We start from the raw sequence: 27,630 nt of genomic DNA on the forward strand, positions 1-27,630 counted from the left end.
ATTAGTAATAATTCCTAAATACATTAAAGTATTAATCTAGTACAGTGGTAACTATAATTTGAAATACACTTTACAAGACAAACATTATGGTGCCAGATTATACTTGCATTATCCGATTTGGTCATTCAAAGAAACGATAAAAAAACTAGTCAAGTTAACAAGCTTAGGAAAGCGTAACTGACAATTCAAAACAATGTTCGGGATCATTGTTGAAAGAAATTCAAAGTTCTTAGCATGTTCTCATTGTAAATCACAAATAAACATTAAGTAAAAATTATGAAACGATTTGCGTGTAATGTTGAATTCGAATCAAATACGAACGTACGAGTTCACGCTCTATTGAAATCATATTTTGTAATACGCCCACGTCCGGTTTTTTCCATAATGAAAGCGGTTTTTAATGATTCGCCCGTGTCCACTGAAAATGTTCATGTCCTCGATCGTGTCACAAAAACGTGCAATTAACATACAGTACAAGGTAAATCAACTGGGCGCAATCGTTTGCAAGAGAACCTTGTTCATAATTTTAACTTGCTTTAATAATTGGCCGATGCATTAAACCTTAACACGACAGGACTCGAATGTAATAAAATGGCTAATTTATAACATCTTAGTGGTATATTCTCGTGTAATAAACTTCGTTATATCTTGATGATTTAAATTATAAACTGCATACAAGTGTACACGTCTATTTCATGTTGTCTATGTTATCCCTAAGTAGGTAACTAAATGATATCTTTATAAATGCCAAAACATTTATATGTAACTAGCTGTCGCTCGCGACTTTGTCCTCGTATATTTTTAAAAAGTAGCCTATGTTACTCGGCGACAACGTAGCTTTCTAATGGTGCAAGAGTTTTTAAATAGGTCCAGTAGTTCTTGAGTTATTTTAATACATACAACAATCTAAAAAATACAAATCATTCCTCATATAAAACTCTATTTAAGGTTCATTATTGGTTAATAGTAAAAATATGTAAACCTCGAACAACCTATATTTATATTTGAGAAACACAAGTACAAAATCCGTAATTATAAATAAATTATACCAAGAATTGAATGGTGCTTAATGGTACATTATGCAACTTAAATGTAAACGCTTAGACAACTTAACTGAGTCACTCTACATTCACACTATTTACCAATGCGAATCTAATTAAAAAAATATAAAACTCAATGGGATATATTTACTAAAAGTCTTTTTAAGTCCAAAAGTAACATAAAATGGAATGTGATGTATTTATTTTTGTCTGGCTTAGACACTCTTAAAGCGAAAATAGTTTACGCTTACACAATTCTCCAATAAATTGCATCAATTTTGTTATCAAAGGCGGTGTAAACGCAGAAGAATGCACGCAAAAGAGCCTCGGGAACGCAACCACACAATCGTATCGCGGGCCCGGCATCGAAATAGACAATTTAACTACATAGCGTTCGCGGCAAAACGATTTCAAAATACACTGCGAAATGCAAGTTAAACATGATCTTATGCCATATAAATATATCTAACTTTTGATGCGTTTTTATTTAATTTGACAAAATATTTATGCATCATTTCATATTTCTGGCTGTGATTGAATTCACTATTTGCTTAGAGCTTACTGGACCGAAGTGATCCTAACAAGAGAAAGATTGTAAATGACTAAAATACTCACAGCAAGTTCTTCGCTGGTGTAGGCGGTGAGAGTGCGGCGATCCTGCTGCAGCACGCAGTAAAACGGCTCCCAGGACGCCGGCACGCCCACCGCCGCGCCGCTCAGCGCAACCGCAGCACCGTCTGCAAACATACATACAAATGCAATACTCGTACTATGTATAAAAGTACATTAGCATCAATGTAAACGTATTGGTCTATGATCTATTTGTATTCTTTGTTTCCACCAACCAATTTATGTTACTCAATATAACCCAACTTTTGTTTCATAAGTCTATAATTCTTGTTCTAACTTAAAGTTAAAGCAAAATGTCTCACATCACATTAGTACTGTATAAAGTTACAACGTTATTGCTACGACTTAAACTTATACGAGTCTAGATCTTTTCACTGCAAATTGTCAAGGTACACTTTAGGAACAAAGAACATAAGAGTGAAAGAACCAAACGTTAAACACATTACATAAATGCATATACAAGGAGAGAACAATGACAGCAATTGAACTACTTATTCAGCTAATAAAAGTCGCTCATGCTGCGAGCGACGCCGCGCTTACATGGATTAATGTGTTCCATTTAATCTATTAAGCACTGACTCATGTACAGACAACATAACACTTCGTGCTTTAAAATGTTAAATATAAATATCATCCAACATAAATGGTTTAAAAAGTTCGTTACATAAATACATTATGTTGAACTTACGCAATTGTACTCGTATGAGTAGAGAGAAATGTTACAGAAGAAATAGTCAAAAAATGTTGTCACATTTTAAACTACTACGATCAGCAATGTACGATGAGAAGAATGTCTTTAAAACTAGATAAGACATGGATTTCATATCATCTTGATCAACTTACGAGACTCTCCCAAAGCATTATTTAGATTGTACCACCGAGATATTCGAAGATCAAGCAACGCCCCTTACCCGAGGCAAAAAGCGGAATTTTAAACAACCTACTAACCCACATTAAAAATAAACGATACTAAAAATGTGTTTGCTATCTGTACCAAGGATGCAGTGCAACGGATGTTAAGTTTACATATGTCTTTAGAATTATTAAAATATGAAACGTATTATTGTTTCAGAATTTCAAAGCAGACTAAATATAACATTTGGTGTTATAAAATATTAATGCTTTGATTGGTAACACGGAAATAATTGAAGTTCAAAGTAATTTTAAAAAACGAATATACATTTGGTGTGACAATAATTACTTGTTCATACATCCGTTCAAGAACCAAACAATTCTTTAATAATTTTCGGAGAAGCATTACATAAAAACAGTCGTTCAGATCAAAAGAAACAAATAGATGCACATCTTAAATTTAGTAGTGTAAAAAGTAACGTTTTTAGCAAAGCCTACTCTGGTAAGGAGTATGGCAATACTTAATCACTGCCTACAGACTGACGGAAATGCAAATGTGCCGCATCGTTGAGCGAAGTAGTCAGTGCTTTGACTTAACATATTTTTAGATGTCGTCATTATCTATTAGCATTGTGGGCGTCGGGTTCAGCGATCCCTCTCTTAATACAAAGTAATGAGATTTATACAATTTGAAGCCTAAGTCAAATGTTTATGTTTGTTTAAAGTTGAATTGATGTGTTATTTAAAATATTTTGGAGCTAAGCTTTAAAATTTAATGACCAAATATCAAAAACTATCTTTTCAAATGTTGATTATAGCATACAGTACAGTATTACGAATTTGTTCATAGACCCAATCAAATATTTCACGAAATGTAAATGTTTATTTTGCCAGAGCACCAATAAAATAATGCAATCTAAATTGAAGACAACGTCCCTCTGATAATAATAGTTAATATCTGTCGCAGTGACTAAGACTTTACAGTGAAATAGCAAAAGCTTTCTGAATATTAATAAAGTTTAACGCAACTGCTTTGTCAGATCCCTTTTTCACTGAGAAAACATCGGCGCGACTATGGCTGTGTGTGACTACTATCGTGGCACCGATGGAAAACATAACACATTGATATAGGACTCGGTTCGATTAATCGCGCTGCTAATCTCTCAATGGAAAAAGGATTTAAGCTCGTGCCCAGACAGCCCGCGGCAATCGAAATCACCATCGCCGGCGCAGTCACGCATGCTCGCTTTGCACCAAGATATGGACAGGGGCCTTAAACGAAACGCTCCAATACGATAGCAATTTCAAATATTACGATCTCATGAATTTTATAGATGCATTTTGTTTTTATAATGCTGTAATACTGGGTTAAGTATTTAATATTTTTTTAACAGATTTACTATTGGCCACAAAGTTCCTCTTGTACCTATCAGACAAAATAATACATAACAAAAACTAAAAAAGCATATTTGATAGACATCATTATTTATGCTGTTACAGTTAGGAATCCCTCTTAATGGTATCTGTTACACAATTAAAGCCCGTTTAATATATTCAATTGGCGGACACGTTGTCCATTAGGGCTACAAAGTACGAGGCCGGTTGGACGCGCGTCTTATTATCATTACGTAAACCGTTGTGCGGATGCCGTGCTCCCCGGGCGGGATGACGGATGTTAGCCGCCAGTTCTTTGGATTCCGCATCTAGTTGTAAATGATTTAATAAATGTTAAATATTATCTTACAGATACAATGGCATCATCATCTTCATCATCATCATCATCGCCTTATCCTACTCCCGTAAGGTCGGCGCAGCAAGTTTTTGTCCTCCACATAACTCTATCATACGTCATCTCAGTCATCACTCCCTTTTTGATCATGTCACCTTTTACACAATCCAACCATCTTTTTCTAGGTGTACCTCTACCGATGTACCCTTCCACACTCATAACTAACGTTCTCCTTGTATTCACACTTCTAAATCTTCATTAACTTGTACGTAATCTTTTGCGTGTGCGGTTTATGTTAATGGATAGAGTTACGAGTGTGTTTTATTGCCAGGCAATTATATAAACTATAGAACTAGATAAATAAGAGCATACTAACTTAAACGAAAATCTAGCTTTTAAGCTAAAGCTCATGGTTGTCGGTTACTAAATTACATTCAGGTATTTATTATTTTATTTGATTGAATTTAATGTTGCGAGTAAATATTAAATCCAGTATCAATATAACGTATGTTTGAGTTTAAGTTTTAAGTTCATTGCTCTCAAACCGACAAACGTAGCCATGTTTAATATGACAAGATGGAATTAACCAGTAAATCTATTTGCGTAATGCTTTATTTATACACATCAAATCTGTTTAATGTCCACCATGTTGGAATACCGTCATCTGTTTACAATTAGATTTGCTGACCTGATTGCTTACCTTAAAAGCAAATCACAACAGTACAATAGGTTTGTTTTATAAGCATTTACCACTATCATCTTCCTTGTAGTACATTTGGTATACAATACACTACAGTAGTGCACACAACCGTTTATATTGTAATGAAATTTATTGACGATAAAGATATATAGTTACCTATTAATAAAAATAATACACAATAGTTGTAGTACTATTATTGCATTTTATGTGTGAAAATAGAAAAGATTTTTGTGCATATATTAAATTCAAAAACTAGTGAGACTGAATTCAAAAATTCTTAACCATTAGAAAGGTAATTTATGACTAACATAGGCAAGTACATTTACTACTAGATATTTCTAAAGCATGGACAAAGTCACTAACGAAAACTAGTGTTTTACAAGTTTAACGAGACGAATGTACATAAATTCAAATTACTTATTAGAGAAACGTCAGTATTACTTAACAGTATTTAACTTTAACAATTTAAACATCGATATTCACGAGGTTTTGCGAAACTTTCGAATCTTCAAACGCTGACGTGATACTAAGAATGAAAGAGGAACGATTACAACACACCAATTATAAGGATTAGACACGACACAAAGCTGACGAGAATTTCTTAATAATATTTGTATCAAAGCGATATAAATCTTATTAAAGGGTACACAAAAACGTTGATTTTTAACAGTATATTAGTATAGTAGCATAACATCCTTTAAATCCATAAAAAAAAAGTCTTATTAGACTGTCTTATTCGAGGTAACTGAGGAAGATACATAGCTTTGGTAAAATAAACAATTATCAAATTTCGAATACTGTTTGAGTGCAAAATTAGACTCTCTTAGCGAACTGCACACAAATAATAAACTATTTATTGTAGAAAACACAATTGTAATGTCATTGTAAATGAAGATGCTTAAACGTAAAAATGTTTAGAACAATTATTATTATGAATTGCATTAAATGAATCTCTAAATGTTCTTAAATTGTTTGTAGAGTAAAGAGTTCCCCATGCTTCCCAACGGTGTAACTCTGTAACCTAAAGGTCAGTTGTGGACCGGCTACAAAGGGCGTCGCCCCACTCAAGTCTAGGGTTACCATATTCCCGGATTTAAGTACACACCAACTCGATTGTAAGGTTTTAGAGTACAACCCGACAAGTTACTTAAAAATGTTTTACTTTAAAAGGTTTACAAAAATCAGATTTTAAATGGAGACAATATTGTACCAGAGACCAGAGAAACATGCAAAATCATCAGGAACTACAGGTAATGTTCCTAACACTCTAATTACATTACTCATAGTACGTACACAATGTGCAGTCCATTGGCATTGAACCAGTTCACGCAGCGTGAGAACCTATCCGTCATATACTAATAGATTATTGTTAGCGCTACATTCATACTGGTAACTGTTATTATTATTTCAAAACCATATATCTTTAGAGCTCGCGCATATCTTTGACTAAAGTATCGCACAACTGTTTAGTCGCGCTTTGATTCTTATAAGATTATATTTAGGTGCGCACACTACTTAATTTTTAGTTGTGGAACTAAACAGTTGAATGGGCTGCGAAACGGTTGTGCGATAGTCAAAGGTGTACCCGATCTTAGATTGTTATATTAAATCTTTTGTAACTCGTTCGTTAGTCTCGGTAAAAGTGTATTATTATTTCCTGTCGCTTGATTGTTGCGTGGGCGGCCGTCTTTATAACGCATACTGTTGTGGAATAGATATGAGCCGCGTTGTCAAATGTAACGTAGGCAGCGGACGGCTCTTTATGAACGCAAATCTAAACTGATTGTGATGCATCGTCCCTTGAATTTAAAATAATTCATGAGTAACGAATTATGATCTGTAACGTTTTTCCTTAAAAGTTAGTGTACATCAAAATTATGTTTATTTAACGAAGTGATATTCCAGAAATTTATTTTATTTTATTTTATTTATACAAGTATTTTGTTCCATTATATGTATATCCTTGGCTCCTTTACTAGGTTAATTAAATAGTCGATTTAAACATCTCTGCTTAAATGTAAAAATCAGACTGAAATAAATAAAAGGTACAATAACAATTTACCTTACCTAAACTTACCGTCTTTATAACCAAATCTGTCATTTTTTTTTGTTTAAAGAAAGTAAACAAACTTAATAAAAGATTCCATTACACGCAATCGTAATGTATCAGAATCGTAAAAACACAATAACATTAATAGATTAGTTGATTCGTTTAAAAAGGGTATTATAAGCGACATCAAATATAACATGGACATTTTAGTGAACGCAAATCTACATGTATCCGTCTTCATGGGCGCTGGGCCGTGCTTGGAATACGAAATGACAAAGCTCACTTGACGCGTTCTAGCTTACGTTAAGAACGTGTGAGGCGCATCGTACATTGCGCATTCCGTCTGCGTATTCTGTTACACCAGCAGCAAATAAAATAAACTCTTCACTTTTGAGAACTACTTTAACATGTTTAAAAACATCCATGTGTTTGAATGTTTTGTTTCTATATCACACTATAAGGACTCAAGATTTGTTATCTTATTTAACCGTTCAAAAATCAGTGAGTCGACAGTCAAAAGTCACTGACCGAGTTACTTGGAATTCTGTAAACATAAGACGAATTGCAGCTCCTGCGTTCCTTATAAATTACGCGTACAGTTATTTTGAGCGCATTCAAGGAGTAGACAGGTATTTTTTTTTAAATATCATAATAAAACTTTTAACATGGTATAGAGTACGTTTAAACATGAATTATGTCAAAATGTACAAAAGGTCTAAAACCAACTAATTAAAGACGACGAGCCTAAAGATTTTTTTGAACTAAGTCGACTTTGGTGACTTTAAAACTGGTATTCTGACAAAAATGAATTCCGGTTCTATAAATGATAAAAACATGTGTATAGAATCATTATATAACGTTAATGAATCAGTTCAAATTATTTTAAAAGCTAAACAAACGTAGGCGTTAACTTACTAGGCCAATAATCAAGGGTGAAAGCCGTCTTATTCAGCACGGTCATATTTCAAACAGACGCGACACGTTACAATCAAGGTTTCAAACACATTGATACAATAATCGAGACAAGATAAACAATATGCAATATAGACATTGATGTTTTGAGTGTTGCTTTTGAACAATACTATATTGTAGACGAAATTTGACCCGGAATGAAGTCACTCATTGTTCATCGCTCATTACTAATTACGTAGGCAGAAAGATCTATTTCAGCTATTAAATGAAATATACGTTATAGTTAGGTACTAGCTTTCGCCTGCAACTCCGTCCGCGTGGAATTAAAAAAAAAAACAAATGTAAGAAGCCTATGTGTTCTTTCAGACTATCCTCTAGAACTACGCCAAATTTTATCGAGATCCGTTCAGCCGTTTAGGCTACAAACTCTAACAAACATCCACCCATCCACCTATCCATCTAAACTTTCGCGTAATATTAGTTAGATTTAATTTAATACGAAAAATGATTTTGTTTTTTTACGTTATCTTATAAGCTTCAATAGAACAATCACCTGACAGAAACGTCCTTATTACGTACAAATATAGCAACAATACACCGACACTGCAGTAAATGCAATACAATTCACACAATCGTTTGATGTAAGAGATGCTTTGTTAGATAACATGTCTATTAGTTTGCGTTGGAAACACTGTGACCTCAAATATGAGCCCGTAACACCATAGAACACTAGTTTTTATTAGATTGTTATAAAAGAATTTTGCGATGCTAAAATGATGACCGTTTATGATTACTATAATATTTTTTTCTAGTTCCGCATGTTGTATCAATTCAATTCGATCTGACATCATACTAATACTAACATTATGAATGCGAAAGTTTAGATAGATGGATGGATGTTTGTTAGAGTTTGTAGCCTAATCGGTTGAAAGGATTTCGATGAAATTTGGTTTAGATGTAGAAGAAAGTCTGGAAGAACACATAGGCTACTCACTTTTGTTTTTTTTTAATTCCACGCAGACGGATTCGCGGGCGAGAAATAGTAGGAAATATTTTGACTATAACCTAAGGTAAACATTTACCTGTCTCATTACGTACCTACTGTGATTTAAAATTGTAATAATAAAACGTACAAATATTTTAAATTATAGAATAACTTGTTTATACCTATTATATAGTAATATGCCGTGTTGAGTTTTAAATGGCAAAGCAATTATATTTCCATCACTAATGTTTAATTACTTACGATTATTATCGTTGCTTCATTTCCATAATTAAAATCAATTCTCCAACACATTTGTTCTAGAAATACAGCAACGAAATAAAATTACGCATTTTATAATGCGCTTTTCGGTAATCGGGTAAATTGATTTTGAATTAAAAACGAGGTACAATGAGTTACTTAAAGATTTAATAAAATATCTCAAACACAATGAAAAATTCAAAAGGACTAAGTTTAAAAAAAATGTATTTAACATCTTACGTAATAAAACGACAGCAAAGTTCTAATAATCACAAGATATGAATAAAAAAACCTCTATTATCTGTAGACATATGTAAGAAAACAAGTTGAAAAACTTTATTAGTCTGCCGCATAACCGGCGGAAACGAAGACACGCGTGCGACACTCTATATTTGCAAGTTTCCATGAAGTGGATTTCCTGTACTTTATTCTTCGCATTTCGCTTAACGTACAGCATAATGCAACAATGACCATAAAGTAGTATTTTTCCTCGAAAACTGTCTGTTATTAAAAGCAATATTACACATGTGTTTCGAAGAAGTCTTTATTGTTGCTTAAATTTATTTATATGATATTGCCTAAGCAATGTATAGTAATGTTTCATTTAAAATATCAAATATTTCAATAGAACTGTATTGCAAACCTCTGAAAAATGTTTTATGCTGTCGACTTAAATTGTAACACTATAAAATATACTCGTAATATATGCTTTTGATTCAGTTCAACTAATATAAGCTTTGTAAGCGCAATAAGACGTTACGTTCATTCGAGAAGAAAAGAGGTCACTTCTTCCGTAACTAAGCTATTGAATTCATTGAAGAGAGGCCAATTATAATAACACCCGATTTATTCTTACACTGAATGACTTTAAGACTCTATAGGATTTAAATATAAATGAACACTTATAAAGGCGCTAAGTCGGTAAGCGTATTCCAATGGCTATAGCTTCTTTAATATTCCCCTTAGCTTATCAACAAAGGGTTAACGAAGGGCCACCTATTATTGCATACTTCCGTTCTTGCTTCCATGATTTTATCCCGCATGTTTAAATGGTCGATTACTCTGCTTATATGATTGAGCAATTTAATTCCATTTTTCGATTACGTTTTAACTACCTCTCACAATAAATATTTTTAATTTTAAAAGGATTTTTGACAACATTATTGCCATTATTTTTTTTTTATTATAAAACGTTAATTGCCGTTATAATAAAACTACAGTAATTTGTTAGTAGTAGCATTTTCATAAGGTTGTAGTAATTTAAAAGGTATGTTGTTTATTCGAAGGTTTTAAGTGCGGTGTGGGAACATGGCTGGAGGAATCGAACCAATCGCGCTGGCGAATGTTGCAGGTGCCGCAATAACAAGGCGCGTGCCCACCGCCAGCTGTACTATACTGACATTTAACTTATTTGGTTACAATGACCGTTGTCCACATTCATCATTCAACAATCATCAGACTCCAGAAGCTAATAAAGGAAACATATTGAATTCCATGAATATATTCTGAATACCAACAATACAGCTGCTCCTTTCTTCTTGTTAGGTAAAAAGTTGGTAAATAATAAAAGAATAAATAACTCATTTGTTATAGTTATATGTAACAAAAAGAGCCGCCCAAGTTACAGTGGACAGACAGCATTAATAACGTCGATAGTGTTCGTAAATTTTTAATTTCTTCTTGCACATTTTGTTAAAATTAAAATTAACGACAAACTAGTGTTATATGTCCAATAAGTATCCAATCAAAAGTCTATAAATAACTGATTGTTTTACTTTTACAAGCTGACATAAGTCTCATTAAGGTGAAAGTTAAGTAACATTGACTGTCTTGACTTGGAAATAGTTTTAAACCGGTATGCCAACGACCTTAAATCCCTAAATGACTTGACATACTAATTCTAAAATACAACGAGATTAAACATTGATGTCATAAACGTTTACGACATTTCAAAATTTATCTTTTTAAAATAATGTCTTAACAAAATGCGGACAAACAACATTTGTACGTGAAAACACGATCTCAATGTCATACGCTTATAAGATAAAATAATACGATACATTTCATTGCATTTTATGAAGGTCATTTTGTCTTTTATGAATATTTAGACAGGTTTTAGATAAAGAAATACGTTGAAGAGTTTAAAAATAACGAACTTAATGACATATTATCTTTTTTTTCAAGTCAATGTAAAGTTTAGACGTTAGATTTTAGTATTTCATGTGAAAACAAAAGAGGGAAATGAATTTCTAAGATCCTAGGAAACACTATGATTAAGTTTCTTTAGTTCTTACATTTTGTAACATTAGCTACTTTTTACCTATATCTTGGTTTAATCAGTTACTTTATACGGTTATTTATGGTCATTGTTAAATCAAATTGACTAAATGATTATCTCTTTGGTTTGGTCGCAGCTTTATTGGACGAACTATCGATGGCGATAAGTAAACTCGTTAAGCATTTGTAGGCCAACGATCGCGACTATTATGGTGTGCCATGGGTTTTCTCACAGCAACAACTCGGAACTTGAAATGCCTATCCCTGTATTATCCGTTACTGGCAAATTACGCAACTGACAAAAGTAGGAAGGGTCATTAATTGCAGAGTAAACTTCATACAATATAAAATTTATTTAAGTAATAAGTAATCACGCCCAAGACTTAGAGATTACTGATTTTTATTTAACGACTAGCTGTTCCAGTGTGGCTTCTTTCGCAAGAAATTATGAAAATTTTATTTCATTGTTTACATTTTGCAAATTATCAATAGCAAATGTCAAAATATTTATGCCCTAAGTTTAATGGCGTGAAAATATAAAGCCTAAAGCATGACGTAAGTGTAGGGATTTTTATTAAAAAAGAATTGTTCAAAATATGCTGTAATTGCTAACATCTTAGGCAACAAAGAAGTGTGTGTTTACGCTTTATTATAATAGATAGATATCCTGGCACAATTCTCTAATTTATTTACATCCATATTAGGAGTATATAGGAATACGTAGTTTTTAACTCGTATTTACTTTTAGCAAAATATTATTCTTTACGCATTAGTAAAAGAATATCTAAGGCGGCAGATTAAATTACATAACAAGAGCTTTTTTCATCATTTCTGTTTCTGTCACATTTAATTTTTCAATTATTTTATTATCATTTAACTTCCTCTGACAGACGAGGACTAGTCCTCGACATGGTATAATTATTTCTCTTTGTAACTCGACACTTGTTTATTGCAAGTAGGTTACGGCGTCACGGTACTTCACTTGGATATTTGAGATACATCTGTATGCTTTGCAACAACTGCAAACAATTTAACTAACTACACTTGTCGGATCGAATTAAACAGCTTGTTTTGTTTGTTAATGTGAAAACTAACGCAAAGCCATTCGTTGTTTTGAGGTATTATGAACAAAATGTCTGTGTATATTTATATAGATTTAGTTACTTAAAAGAATATAACCATGTTTGTTGATACGTTTATACCGTAAATTCAATTCCGTAGTACATTGTACGTATTGTTTTACACTCAAATTACCTCTAGTACGGTTACAAATTGCAAACACCGCAAGTATCGTCACGTCAGTTTTTTTAATACATTTTACTTGCAACAATCATAAAGAGCCGTTACCATAAAAATACATAAACAATAACACTTTCACAAATTCTTCAAATACCAGCTTTTCTTAGCTAATATTAGTTTTCCTCACGCTAACATCTTTGTATTAAAACGAAAGATACGAATATTTGTAAACCCATTCAACATTGACAATTTCTTCTTGTACACGTTTTGATTTTATTTCTAAATTTTAGAAGTCCCAACGGTTACCATAGCATTTAAATGAAATATATAAACTGCAAAAAAAATATCATTAACGGCATCGTATTCTTCTGACGATAAATAAAACAATTCCATTCCTCGTCTTACAAAACGCAAGTCTTCTGCTAAATGCCTTATACAGGAAGGCTTATTATACTTTATAATGAGCTCACGGAGGATCATATAGATGCGTGAGGATGCACGTTCAGCCCATCCTGACGGAGACGGCCACGTTAATTGACATATGGAACCTGTATTAAATGCAAACCTTACGATAAATTGTCGTACGGTAGCACTATATCCTTGTCAGAATAAGCTTTACTATTCGCAACTCCCAATGAACGGCTTGGGAGTGTATATTTCAATAAGGATTTACAAATAATCCCTTATTAAGAACATTAAAAAACACAACATTACATATTTTACCTTCGTAATATATCTGAAAGGATGATCATTAGTTTTGTTTAAAATTTAAATCAAAAATCTTACACATTAAGAAAACTAAAATGATAAAAATCATCGTTTTCCCACTAGTGTTTAAATTGTGTTTATTATTTGTAAAGAAGTTACCGTTTCCAGGTAAAGCAACGGATGATGTTTTGTCTGCTCTCAGCAGGAAATAATACTTTCTCATAACAATTTCATGAGAACAGAACAATTTCATGAAAACAGACAATTTGATTGTCAAACAAGGAAACATGAAATGCTTTGAGGTTATTGTGCTCAAATTACGGTTTTGAATCAACTCAAATGTACTAGTGTATATGAAGCATATTTTATCGATAACTCTCATAAAAACATGGCTAACAGATGACTAAAAAAAATATTCTCATCAAATAAAGTGGCCAAGGCTTCCTGAAATATCAATGAAAGATTTTTTTCTAAAAAGTATTGTTATTTTTTATTCATGAGTAAGAAAAAATGAACAGCATACTAGCTGTCCGTCATGTAAACACCCTTTGACCGCAACAAAACATCGTAAAATATTTAAGTACATCGCATTAACTTTCATAACACAAATACGGCTGGTCGTGACGGCCAGGGCCACTCGTAATTCTTTTACCACAATGCTCGCACTGAGAACACGCTCCTACTGAACTGTTCCTTTTCTGACCCCTTACGAATTACGAAACTAAAACCTCTCTTTGTGTTAACAAAAAGTATTGCTGTAATGCTAATAATACCAGAGAAATTAGGGGATAACAGTTGATATTTCTTTTAAGGCATCTATTAAGTATCTAAGGCTAATACTATTCTATCCATTTTCTAAGGTGATTTCTGAAAACTAATTTAATACAAAAAAGTTCTGAATTATCAATTTCATTATCACGATATCGTTGTTTTCAAACAATAATGAAACAATTCTCTACAGTACAAAACAGCATAAAACACTTTACTATAAACTACTCAACCTTCTTTCACACAAAGCCAAAGTTGCATTAAAATTCCCTTCGAAGAACCGAGACATTTACGCTTGTTATAGTAATACGAACAAAACGAGAGTCGGTGTACGAAACCGGCAATCAGAGCACCAGCTTATATTAAAACCACATTTTATACCATTAAACAGATTTAAGTGCTTTTAATGATATGTTGTTACAAAATGATAACGGGCCTATATGATTGTATTCTTTCACACGAAAATAATTAGTCGTATAATAGACAATTTGCATTTACATGACTTATGATAGCTCCTTACAATGGACATTAGCACGTATTAAATCAACGTACCGTTAGAATTCATTACAGACGTTGTAAATTAATGTTTTTTTTTCGACAGTTGTGTGGTTTTATGCGCATCTATTTAGACTGACATCTATCAGATTTGCATGCGAGTTAACAATCGCCCTCCATCTCCAGCTGTAATTAGAAACTTGCGAATAGATAACGGTAATAGAATTCTAGCGCTACTGGAGCCATAAAAGCAGTAACACTGCTGTGATTCAGCATTTTTTACTATAAAACTTTTTTCTACAATGTTACTGCAAACTTACTGCACCACACTCAATACGAAAATAGTGTACTTAACCGTACTAAATACGGTAAAAAGGTTAAAATAATTATGTCAATGAAAACTTTATATCATTTTGACACTTCAAATGAAGTAATTGTTATATTTAACAAGCATTTTACTTTGTAAGAAATTATTAAACAAAAAAAATATACAATGCAATAAGCATGTTGCCCATTTTCATAGATAAGAATCACAGTTAAATCAAGATCAAAAGACTCGTTCGCGTAATGGTTAACGCAAACGTTGAGCACGTTATGTACATAAAGCGTTAGTCCATAAGCCTACTGCTACAGCTATGACAATGAGGGTGATTGATGTGATAGTAATTTGCCGCACACCGTTGCTCGTATCCGATACGAGTCCAATTGACGATGTGCCGACCGACCACACGTCGATAGCGCGACCGACCGAACTATGATGCGCTTCTATTCACTATTAATGAATACCTTCAGCAACAGTCGCGCTCCGTTTACTTAAATAACAAATGTACATTCAACTCACCATTACCGGAGTCTGGTACAGAATACAGCACCCCGCATAGACCAGTCGCTACCGTCCCCGCGCTGCGACTCGTTGTCTGAACTTCGCATTGATTCGATTCCGTTTGCGCCGGTTCGAACAAAGTTAAATCTAGACCGTCCATATCGCTTCGCGCCGACGCACCATCTTCATCAACGGTTTTGTCACAAAAGCCCTCCGGTGATTCCACTACTTTTGGACTACGACTGCACACTCCATCGCTAAGTGGGTCGCAACAGCACGTGTCAGAAAATGGCTCAAAATCCCTACAGTCGAATTCACAGCGTTCAAAGCTATCGCACGTGCAGGACGACAGGGCGTCCGATTCCGATGCTTCGACCAGGAATAGATCAGTTCCCTGTCCATCTTTGTTTAATGTTTCTGATTTAGCGGATATATAATACACGCTTGATGTGTATGGCACCTTTTGAACTTGGAGTGATAAATTTTCATCTGCCTTTTCGTCGGAGTAAACTTGTTCGTTCTCTTCTGATAGCGTTTCGTCTATCTGTGGACGACAATCCTCGTATCGTGCGAAACTGGACGTATCGGTCAAATTGGAGGAACGATCTACGGAATATGCATCTGCGAATGGGTCACCGTTTTCAGAATGCGTTGGCAGACGGTAGGGCACGTGCGAGCGACTTCCTAGGAAGATAGTTGTGTAGGGACAGGTGTGTATGGGCCGCGTGCGGTCGGCGCGTCGCGGATAGCTAGACACCAGAGGGTCTCGCGGCGGGCCGGCGCCGTCGAGGAACGCCTCACTGGTCGACAGCACGTTGTATCGCCAATCCGGCATCGCGAATCCATACCATCACTGACCTTGCACTAAGATTTGGTCCACATCACACAACTTCTAATGACCCTATGATATAAAATAAGGTCTATAATTCGGTTGACATCCTTTGTAATGTAAAATCATTTAAAAACAGTATCATAACAAACAGGTGCAGTGTGTAATGAGGTCGATTCTACAAGATACCACACCGGTGTTGAACAATAGTCATAAAAACTTGACATACGAAATAAAATACATCCGATTAGAATGTATGAACTTTTTACCTCAAGTCTTATGTAAATGCCTCATATAATAAATTTATAAATTCAATATTGCATGCAGTATTGGTATAAAAGGGATGTTATGTGTAAAAACCGAACCGAAATCCGGATAGGCACGTCTATACGGGTAACATGGAGTCCATTGTGTTACGGTACCTCGTTGTCGACGCTGACATGAAATGACTCCGTTACCCACTGTTACTTTCGCTCTTGCGAATCTGATTTTGGTATTTTTATTAAACATTAGTTCACTACATTAAATTACATTTACTGATTAATTTTATTTCTGTATTGAATATGATTTTGTGTTAACTTTTTACATTATTTCTAACATACAAAAAAATCTAGTTAAGTTCTACTAATTTATGTTTTGTTTTGTAAATCGATTAAATTGATAACTAACGGTTCCCTTATAAATGAAAATTGTTTATAAATGAATTGGGAAACGTTCAAACTTTTCCCTGTAAATACCATAAACTGTACGCAAATGCGTAAAAAGTTAATGCCCGCGAGTCGTGCTTAGAAAACGCAATTATTTTGTAAGTACATGCTTTGAAATTGTTATAGCGGCTTGATAATAACAGACACGGACTAAGGCCCGGTCGAGACCCGACAGCGACGTAACGTTTTTTAGTAAAAATAGTATGAAGGCCTGCTTTTGCTGAGATTGTGCGGTAACAATCTATGCTCAAGAACATATGAAAGGGAACAATTGTAATTTAAACCTAAGTACTGTTTATGGTAAATTTTACGCGAACTATGATAATGATAATGTGAAACTGATACATAATTTAATCTTTGAACAAAACAATACAGTTCAAATTGCCTTATAAATAAAACTATCAGATAAGTTAGCTTCATTACGAAATGAGATTTCGAACGTCCTAGAACCAAGAGCATTCCTCTATAAAATGCGTCAATGAAATAATCAAAAGGTGAAAACAATCAAATCAAACATTTGTACTGACAGAACAACTTTATTGGAGTTGAGCACGTGCTACAATTCTATTGCCACAGTCGTGCCCACCACAAAAACACGAGTCCGGGTACGGTCAACGATCGAACATAACGCCCATTTGACTACACTTTTCACTTGACATTGAAAAGGATACGCACATTTGACTACAGTTTCCACTTGATATTGAAAATGACTTACGTCCGTCGTTATTGGACTATAGTTTTAATTTGGCATTGAAAAAGCTCTCATTTGACTACACTTTTCTAGCGATATTGAAAACTAAAATTGTATATTCAAACTGTATTTTGAAAATTACTTTAACTTAAATCTCTGGGATACATTTTCAATTAATCATACACTACATAATGGTGCAAAAGCAACATCCTATATTTAGAATATTCCATTAGAAGGTGGAGCATTAAAAACAAAATCGAAAGCTTTAAAACATGATTGCATTTGGCCTGCATTAAAAATGTATTTATAAACTATAATGAGTTAAGAGGGTATCGTTGTAGCGCGATAATATTACGACTATAATATATTGCTCACTGAAGCGTTAGTAACTTCTATACGAGTATGTACTAAGTTTAGCATAGAATGAATAAATCGACTATGAAAAACATTGTAATAAATGTATCAAACTAAGAAAAGCGTGCGATTTTGTTTTGTCTATTATTGAGTATGTCTTGGACCAAAAATCGCGAGTCATATAAAATGTCTTTGTAGGCTGTTTGAAATACAAAAAAGGCATTAGTAAACAGTACTGTCGTCGAAGTTTGTTTTGATATTGTCTTGTGAGATATTTTAAATCAGATCATATCTATTGGAAACTGAATCTCGAGAATGACATAACGATATTGAAACGAGATAAATATGAATAAGCAACCGTTTTTAAAGATGTTTCGTGTCGAGGCTATAACACTAGCGGAGAGAGAGTTCCATATTGAGGATTATAAACCAGGTTTATTGTTGCAATCCAATCTCACTCCTAGCAACACATTAACTAAATAGTAGATCATCTCTGCGGTTTTCTGCGAGCGTCGTTATACAAAGTATCGTGCTTTAACTTAATAGGCAAGTAATTAAGAAACTATTACGACAGTATTTCGAAAGCCTACGGCCATTTCACGGAGTATTTACTGTTAAATTCCTATGGAGACTATTATTCGTTAAACTTTTAAAAGGAAATTATTTTTCGGTTCACTAAAGACACAAACGTTTTAAAGAAATATAAGTTGAGCAAAAAGTTTTGTAAACTATAACATTTTTATGTTCGCAAAACTAGGATCAATTTACTGATTACTTACAGGATCTGATATTTAAAAGTTAACTATTTAGAGCTTCGTTATTTAAATTACAATGTAACGACCATGAGCAGACAAGTTGTTCTAAAGTGTAAAATAAGTTCGTTGTGAACTTAAAAGTCCCTTATTTCATTACGTTTATCAAGAAACATGAATAGGTGTCTTATGAAAGCATTGCAATTTATTGCAAAGCTTCTCTTTGAAAATACAAGTATCTCGTTAAAAACATTGAACTTCGTTCCAAAAAATAATTAATGTTTACAACAAACAAAAGGACATCAACCGAATGAATTGCAAATAGTAATAAAAAGCCACAATCAATTCGAAATATACCAACACTGAACTTGACACTCAACACTTCTGTCACAATTCCCTTCACTGATCGAGAGATTTCGATTTTAAAATTGGTCGCGCGCAACACGACAGTGCGCGTTGGGGACCGCGCGGTGGCCGACTGGTGCCGTGCCGCTGCGATGGCGCGCGCGGAGGGCGATTTCGCCAAACCAACGAGAACCGCTCATCTGTTCGCAGCTGGTCGCCTTCAAGACCGTTACCATCCGTCAGTTATACCACATCTCTACACTCTTATACCTTTAATACTTTGCGACAGACCCATGTCTAATGGGATGGAACTAATACGTGAAATGAGAAGATTAAGTTAAGTACTTAAGATGGAATTATAAGGCATTTATATGATACAAATGTGATAGGTAAGTTGGAAGTTAAAAGCTACGGGTGGTAAAAAGGCAGCTGTTGGTAAATCAAAAAGCTCTGTATATTACACAATTTGAATTTAACAGTCTTTAATCTGTGTGAATTAAAGCAACTGAACTTTAGAATCTTATTCTAGATTTGGTATAATATCTGAAGTTGAAATTGTGACGTGTTATGATGACTGCTTTTAAGAACACGTCATATTAATGTATATACATCAATAAATGTAATTAACAAAGCACTAGTTCGACAAATAAGTGTTATTAAACATGCCAATTAGTTATTCCGCGACAGAATCAGGTTACTGAGGTGATTTGAATCAAATAACGCAAGTTTCCACGCAACTCTGATGCATTGCACTTTTTTATTTTAATTAACTGCACTGCAATACGTATCAGTGCACGCCTCAATAAAATTGACGTCAGTAATGGATTAACTCTGTGAGCAATCGTCAGGACCCTTTCATAACCAAAAATTGTTACTACGGAAACTAGTTTTGTTATTACTACAAGGGGGATTATTTCATTTTTTATCTATTGTTGACTAGCAACCGTTTTAACATAGGGGTGGTGTCGACGAATCAACGCCCTCGTATACGATTGTATGGCCCTTAGTTGAGAGTTAGGTGATTTTATCTATTTGCTATCTCCCGGGCATGGTACCAGCTTATCGTAGGAGCAGCGGGGACCGGTTCGGTGCAGTAGTATTTGCATACTGCAGCGTATGCTCGGCGCCGACGAGTTTAGCTGAGCTTCACGGTGAACTATCGTAGACTAACACCGATAATGTAGTCTTCTATACTATAATTATATGTAAGACATAATATTTTGATTCAAATCGTATCCAATTTTTACACAATACAAAAGGAGATTACGCTTGTTTAGTCTTTGAATGCAGCGTTAAACGTAAATTAAAATACAATAACTCGATTACGCAGTTGTTTATTTATTTAAATAAATTACGTAATAACTCTCAAATCTATATCTCTAAATAATAAATAAAATCTAGAATTCTAGATTGATGTTATTCTAAATTTCACGTCAGTTTATGAAACGGCTCTGATATAACTATTTATTTATTACATCACAAAAAAATAAACTATCATTTCAAAATACAAATAAAACGTGATCTGGAATTATTAATTAAGTTCATAGAAAAAGTTTATATTTTTTTTCTAAATGGACGCAAGCAAGCGGACGATATAAAATGCTGGGGTTGTAAAAAATATTAACAAGTTACTTTATGGGACTAGTTCTACTTTAAGACCATAAAAATGAGCTAAATCGTAAATACTGGTGTATCAGAAAAACATAGCAAATAAAGGACCTTTCAACGTGAAGGGATATCTGTCCTACCTTATCAGAAGTCCTTTCACACGCGCCCTGCGATTTGTTGACAGCTGCATACAAAGTGTAGGAGCATGACCGACCCGTTACCGTATCGTAAAACTCAACAAATCAATATGTTGGAAATAAAAAAGCGGACTGAGTCGTGAGCGAAAGGTAGTAATTTCATAAGTATTATCCATCTAACAAACTTTCGCACCTAAAGAGTAAGAAGTGAGACGAATAGGTACATTTTGATATTGGTTTTAGTTTTTTCCAATACTTAGACGAAAATCATCGTCCTCCTTATCCTATTCCCGTAAGGTCGGCGCAACAGGTTTTTGTCCCCCAAATAATTCATACATCATCTCAGTCATCACTCCCTTTTTGATCATGTCACCTATTACGCAATCCATCCATATCTCTTTAGGTCTTCCTTTATCGGTGTACCCTTCCACACTCATAACTAACGTTCTCCTTGTAACATGCGATTCATCCCTCCTCATAACATGCCCATACCATGCTAACCTTTTACTCCTTACCTTTTCTACCTTAGACTAAAATAACATAGTTATTTATTCAGCCGATGATCCCAATATGTCCGTGATGTAATTAAAACTATATTTCTATAGGTTCAATTGAGTTTTATTTGGAATAAACAGGCAGCGATTTCAAAGAGAAAATGAGGCTAAAAGCTTTTTAATATTGTAACTCTAACTAAAAATGTGTTCACAAAGGTGAGAGGTAACTATTGAGAAACAAGTATAAGAATAAAATTTTGGCTGTAGTGATGCGTTCTTTTCAAAGTTTAATTAGAAAAAGCAATTATTTCGCCCAATACTGTTTTATAACCTAAGTAAATTTGAAATTCATTCGAATTTTTAAATCTAAGACATTAAAAGGTAGCGAACCTAAATCACAGGTTTCAGGAACTTTTTCATTTGCCCTCAGACTAATGTGATAGCAAATCATCTTCGGTTGATTGTAGTTATAAAATCGAAACAAATGATCCGATTAGAATCCTTTCTCAAAGAAAAATTCTTTGTTCATTAGTAATTAACTTGGGCAGACAGACAATAACATTGTGGGTGTTAACTACAAGACACTATAAATCATTCGACACATTTGAAAAATTATAACAAAGAAACGCTTATATGTGCAATCTCATAGAACGTATAAATATCTGTTGCCAATTTATTATACTTTGATTTTTAGTTCATACTCCATGTTTCTAGTCTAACATGGTTGAAATTACAATTTTTACTTACATTTAACGCCATCTACCGTAGCGTGGTGTACAAGTGCATGTCGCAAACTGGGTAAGAGGCAAAGAGACATCTATCGGACAGTAAAGAAATCACCGACGTCAGAGTTTCCTCTGTCGTTGTACTACTCGACGGTAGATGGCGCTATTCAACAGATTTATAGTTAAAGTTTAAAAAAAATGAATCTGAATAAATTTAGTCTTACTTTATGCATCTCTTTATGCTCTTAGTTTATGCATATTGAAATAGGTTCTCTAATCTCCTTATATATTTAAATAGATTTTGACTAAAAAAGATACTAACTTGTAGTTAACTTGGTTCAATGGCCGGTTAAAATAGTTTTGGGCAAAAATAAGGCGTGACGTACACAAAAAGAGTTCAATCGCAATGTGCAAATAGCGCTAACGGTACAGTTGGCGTGGCCGAGTGATGTGACAAGCAAACCGGATGTGAGGAAGGACGCTTGTCCTCCGTTGTGAGTGACCGTATGGGCATCTCCAAAATTAGGCTTCACGTGATGGTGCATACAAATTTCAATTAGAATATCTGTGACTTGAATATGTAAAGCTCTAATAGTCTAATAACTGCATCTAGTTGAAATTACGATCTAGCGAAGTTATGTCTATTTAGGTGTCATATTAAAAAGGATTACGTAATTTAGTGATCTTAATTGCAAAGCATCCTTTCCTTGCCACAGATCTAAGGCTACTGCTTCGTTTCCGTGCTTTTATTATTTTATCCATAGCCCTAAACACAGTTAGAACTTAATTTTGTTTCGTTAATTTCTGTTATGACTTGGATCACTGGTTAGCATGTATGACGTTTGTGACGCACGAATGAAGGTCAGTTCTTGGCAAACATTTGCACAACTCATATATTTTTAGTCTAGTCTCTGAGTGCAGTGTAGACAAAACACTGTTTCAAATACTTAAAGCTAACCATGACATAAATATGTGTTATAAGATATTTCTTATGTCATATGCAAGAATAAAACTTTTTTTATTATGAGTCAACAGCAGATTGCAATCGTCAGAGAACATGGCAATTAATTTTAAAACAAGAAGTCTAACATACATACGAATAAGCGAGCTTGCCGTCATACTGACTCATAAGTTATTTACTTAAAGGCCAATGAACAGGCATCAAAGTGAGTAACAACATATACAAAGATTCACACTAAATAATATAAAATACTTTTCTTTGAAGAAAACAATGACAACTTGATGATCAAAAATGTCATTGACCTTGCTTGTGAGAAACGGAAAATTAAAAAATGTATTGCTCAATCCGTAATAAAATTAAATTACTTTTATTATTCCTTGAATATTTGTCGATGATAAACATCTAAAAATCCGCTATTTATAACGTTTAATATAGACAAATAATTCAAATATCAATACCTTAAATTAAGATATTAGATACTGCTATAAACAACCATTATTTCATCGAAGAAACGTTAACTATACGTAGACAGACAAAATAAGAGACATGTTAAAGAAATTAAAACAAATGAAGGTTTTTAAAGCAACGTTATACTTAAATTCAATAGCTTGGACATCGTAATAATCGTTAATATCCTTTTATTTCAAATAAATATAAACTTAAAAATCATAAAAGCTACATTTGTGATCGCGGCATGTTAATTACATATTACGCCAGGAAATTGTACTCCATCTCCGGTGCCGGCCGCAATGGAATTGTCAATTCCAATGTTAAATGCTGAAACCACGTATTTATATCAACAGTAGGTTTATTTTTTCTTTAATTTTGTATGGTTTCATGCGATACTTAAGTTTTTTTTTTATTTTATTTTTTGTTGTTAAAAGGTAACTGAAAGGGAAGGCATTGGCTCCTTAAACACAGGAATTCCTAGTTAAGGAGCCAAAGCAATATTGATCCTTCAATCAATGATTGACAATAAAGAATATTTATTATTTTTATATCGAAAATTACAATAAAAAGAATCTTGTAAAAGGAAATACCAGAATATAGCGTGAGAATTCTATCATTTCTATTGAAATTCAATTCCAGGTGAACATTTAAATCTTGAAAACATAAAACTTCATACACGACGCCATTACATATTTTCATTGGAAATGTAAATCTTGAAATTTTCAAGTTGTCGCGTACAATTTTCGATGTAAACAAGATTTATATCATTTGAGCTTTTATGTGGTATTTCAATTCAATGACGTTTTAAAATCATTTCATTTAAATATTCAACCTTAAACATATTTTTCAATCTGATATGAACGTGGGCAGTGGAATCTATGATGAAATCTAACATACTCATTAGGACCTTTGGAGCAGAGCCAATCTCATCAATCTTGATGGCTATACTCAACATAATCTAGCATTATTTCAACTAATAACAATGTCAAGATAACATTATAGCATATTCAAGTAACTATATAACCAAACAGAGATAAATTTACATAGTCTTTTTTAGAAAACTAGATACTAATGGCTGCACTAATTTCTCAAGACATTTACTGTCTTACTAAAATTGCATTATATTTTAACAACTTTCCCACTGTCTATAAACCGCTCTTTGCGAAAACAAAATATTTGCTACAAATTATTTTCAAATCATATACGCCAGTAAAAACATTCAAACATATTTCGCAAATGATGTTAGAGAGTTTTGAAATATGAAATGATTTGGACGTCACCTCGGTAGCAGGCTAGACGGGTACAATGTAATTACAGGGCGGCGCATCTGCCTGCGGGCTGAGGGAAATGCGCCGCACCGGACACGGCGTCGCCTGCATTTCCCGCCGACGCCGCAACGTCATACAAAATTTGATGGAAATGAGGCGTCATGGCGTCTGAAAGCTCTACGAGAATCTTATAAACCGTAGTTAATTTTCATTTGGTTTTACATTTCATATCCGTGGATTTAAACAAAAATAACTATACATAAATACTATACACCATTTAAAAATAACTTTTTTACACTTGATTTGATAATGCCGATTGTGGCAAATAATTGATCTTGCAACTCAAGATTAAGAGCGCACGGACCTTTGATTAAACTCGCACAACTATCTAGTCACACTTTGATTCTTATAAGCTTATATGAAGGTGCGCACACTATACTACTACTCTATTTTTAGTAGTGCAATTAAACAGTTGTATTGAACACGAAATAATCGGCAATCGCAAAACAGTTATGCGATAGTTTAGTCAAAGTTGTGCGCCCGTTCTTACAAAATGTATTTACAAAACCTCTGAACTTTGTTGCGAATAAGCTTGATGACAATTTCAGAAACATACAGTAGTAAATAAAGAGTTACATAAATCGAGCGTGATAACATAGCTTAATGCTGTACCACGGTCGATGTGGCAGTAATCTCATTAATTAATTACACGCCATTTCACACGAGCTATAAGCTACCAGCGATACAGTTTAATCAATAACCGATATATGATTCGTATCCGTTTATATCGAACAATACTAGATTATTTTAAGGAATTAAATACATAGTTTAGTAACTTAGCAAGCGTTTACAATACGACAGAAATTAGTGAAATGGTTAAATGATACTTTTACTATACGTTTTTGTATTTCGTTTCTACAATTTGTATGGATCCTTTAAACTTTTTTAATACATGTTTTTCCAGATTGCTCAAAATTCTAAGCCGTTCCGTATATAATTGCGAAATAGGGGAATAGTTTACTTAAGACGCATGTTTCTGTTTAAAATTTAAATGCGTTACACACTGGTTAATCATGTCTTAAAACTGACGGCATTAACTTAGTCATAACTGGTTTGGACGAGCCATTATAACATTCGAGCATAAAATAAACAATATCAGGTTATGGAATACATGCATCTTTAATACGGAGTTTTTGTAACAAAGAACTAAATGAAACTATTGTATGAAAAAATATGCTTACTTTAATATGCACGCTATATTTTTACTTCTGTAAAAACTTGCATTCAGTATATTTTAAGTTACGGTCTAAATATTTTTCGTATTCATTTGAATAAATTGCAACGTCGCTAATGTAATATTGTTTACTCTTTACAATTTACGTGTATATCTGATATTCTTCCTATTGTTAGAAACACTAAACGATTATAGGAAACCTTATAAATTATATGCATCTGTTAACAGATGTTGCAACCACATCACAATTCTAATGCTAAGTAATAATTCATACTAATGTTATAAATGCGAAAGTTTACATGGATGAATGGATGTTTGTTAGAGTTTGTAGCCTAAACGGCTAAACGGATTTCGTTGAAATTTGATATAGTCGTAAAGGATAGTCGGAAAGGACACTTAGGCTCCTCACTTTTATTTTTTATAATTCCATGCAGACGGAGTTGCGGGCGAAAGCTAGTTTTCTATAATATTTTATTGTAATAATCGATTAATTGTACACATATAGTATGCAATGGATCTTTAATGCTCAGTTAAAGTACGGAATCAATGTTTTTAATAGAAATCAGCAAAACAAAGTAAATATCATACAGTGACTTCGTGATGCGACCTTTGACCATACTTATGGTTTCAATAGAAAACGTGAAACCCTTCGATGACTTCTATTTATTATAGTCGTATGTTGTAGAATATTGTTTGTTTTTATTAACGTAAGGTTTCTGTAATTAGTTCATTTTCAAAAGAAGTTATTATTGCTAAAACACTTCTAAACTTTTAGGAATAAACATTTACTATGCTATTTAATTCTTGGGTCTGTGAAGTTTGTGGTTTTTCAAGTGAGTGGAAAAACGTGTCTATGCATAAGATGTTATGTTTTCGTGTAAAAAGAGTGTGCTTTCTATTCAAGATCCGCTTTTCATTTCAAGTTGTTTTCTGGCTAGATTCTGCTTTTACAGTTTCATTTTTACAAGTTACGTTTCAGTGGATTTTTTATATTTCAGCAAGTTTCTTACAAACAGTTTGGCTTGTTCGTGATACATCATCATCATTATCATCATAAACAACCTTTACCTGCTCACTATTGGATATAGCCTCCACTCATCAATACCTTCCGCAAAGTGTGAAATGCATTATAAATGAATACCGTCGAACTTCGATAAACTAGAGTCCTATAGAACGTTTATCTAATTTTTTAGTTGTTCTTCCGTAATCCGAGTTTCTTATACGAGATCGTCCGCTGAGACCACACGATGACTCTCACTTATAAAGGTTTCACACTTGTCAAGGTTCTATTGTAATTAAATACAATTTCTTATGAACATTTTGAAAAAAGTTATATGAACTGTTAGAAGTATGAAGTAGATCATAGTTTAACTACAGAAAAACGATTGTCTTCTTACAGGAAACAAAAATTAATATATGTAGATTGTTGTGTTAGTGTGATAATATAGTTTTTCAGTATCACATAATAAGCTTTTTGTTGCCATTCAGCATTCAGATGACCTTCTTTTGACATGGAAATTGCGCACAAGGGTGCTATTCTTCAGTTGTTGACATTTCTGCCCTTCAAAGCGATTCGCTCCCCGTAATAACAGCGGCTCTTCAAAATGCC

At 33.6% G+C, this 27,630-nt stretch overlaps 1 protein-coding gene across 1 annotated transcript in view; it reads right to left on the bottom strand.

Annotated features, from left to right (window-relative positions):
- LOC106107795 overlaps window positions 1-19,272 on the bottom strand; it is a 98,308-nt gene extending 79,036 nt beyond the window's left edge. The window contains exons 1-3 of the mRNA XM_013288799.1: window positions 19,157-19,272; window positions 15,485-16,367; window positions 1,656-1,777 (exon numbers count right to left, since the gene is read on the bottom strand). Of these exons, the coding sequence (XP_013144253.1) occupies window positions 1,656-1,777; window positions 15,485-16,301 (939 nt within the window). The 5' untranslated portion in view covers window positions 16,302-16,367; window positions 19,157-19,272. The remainder of the gene's footprint in view (window positions 1-1,655; window positions 1,778-15,484; window positions 16,368-19,156) is intronic.
- Between the last annotated feature and the right edge of the window lie 8,358 nt (window positions 19,273-27,630).

This window comes from Papilio polytes, unplaced genomic scaffold, assembly GCF_000836215.1.
Source record: "Papilio polytes unplaced genomic scaffold, Ppol_1.0 DF821845.1, whole genome shotgun sequence".
Taxonomy (NCBI): domain Eukaryota; kingdom Metazoa; phylum Arthropoda; class Insecta; order Lepidoptera; family Papilionidae; genus Papilio; species Papilio polytes.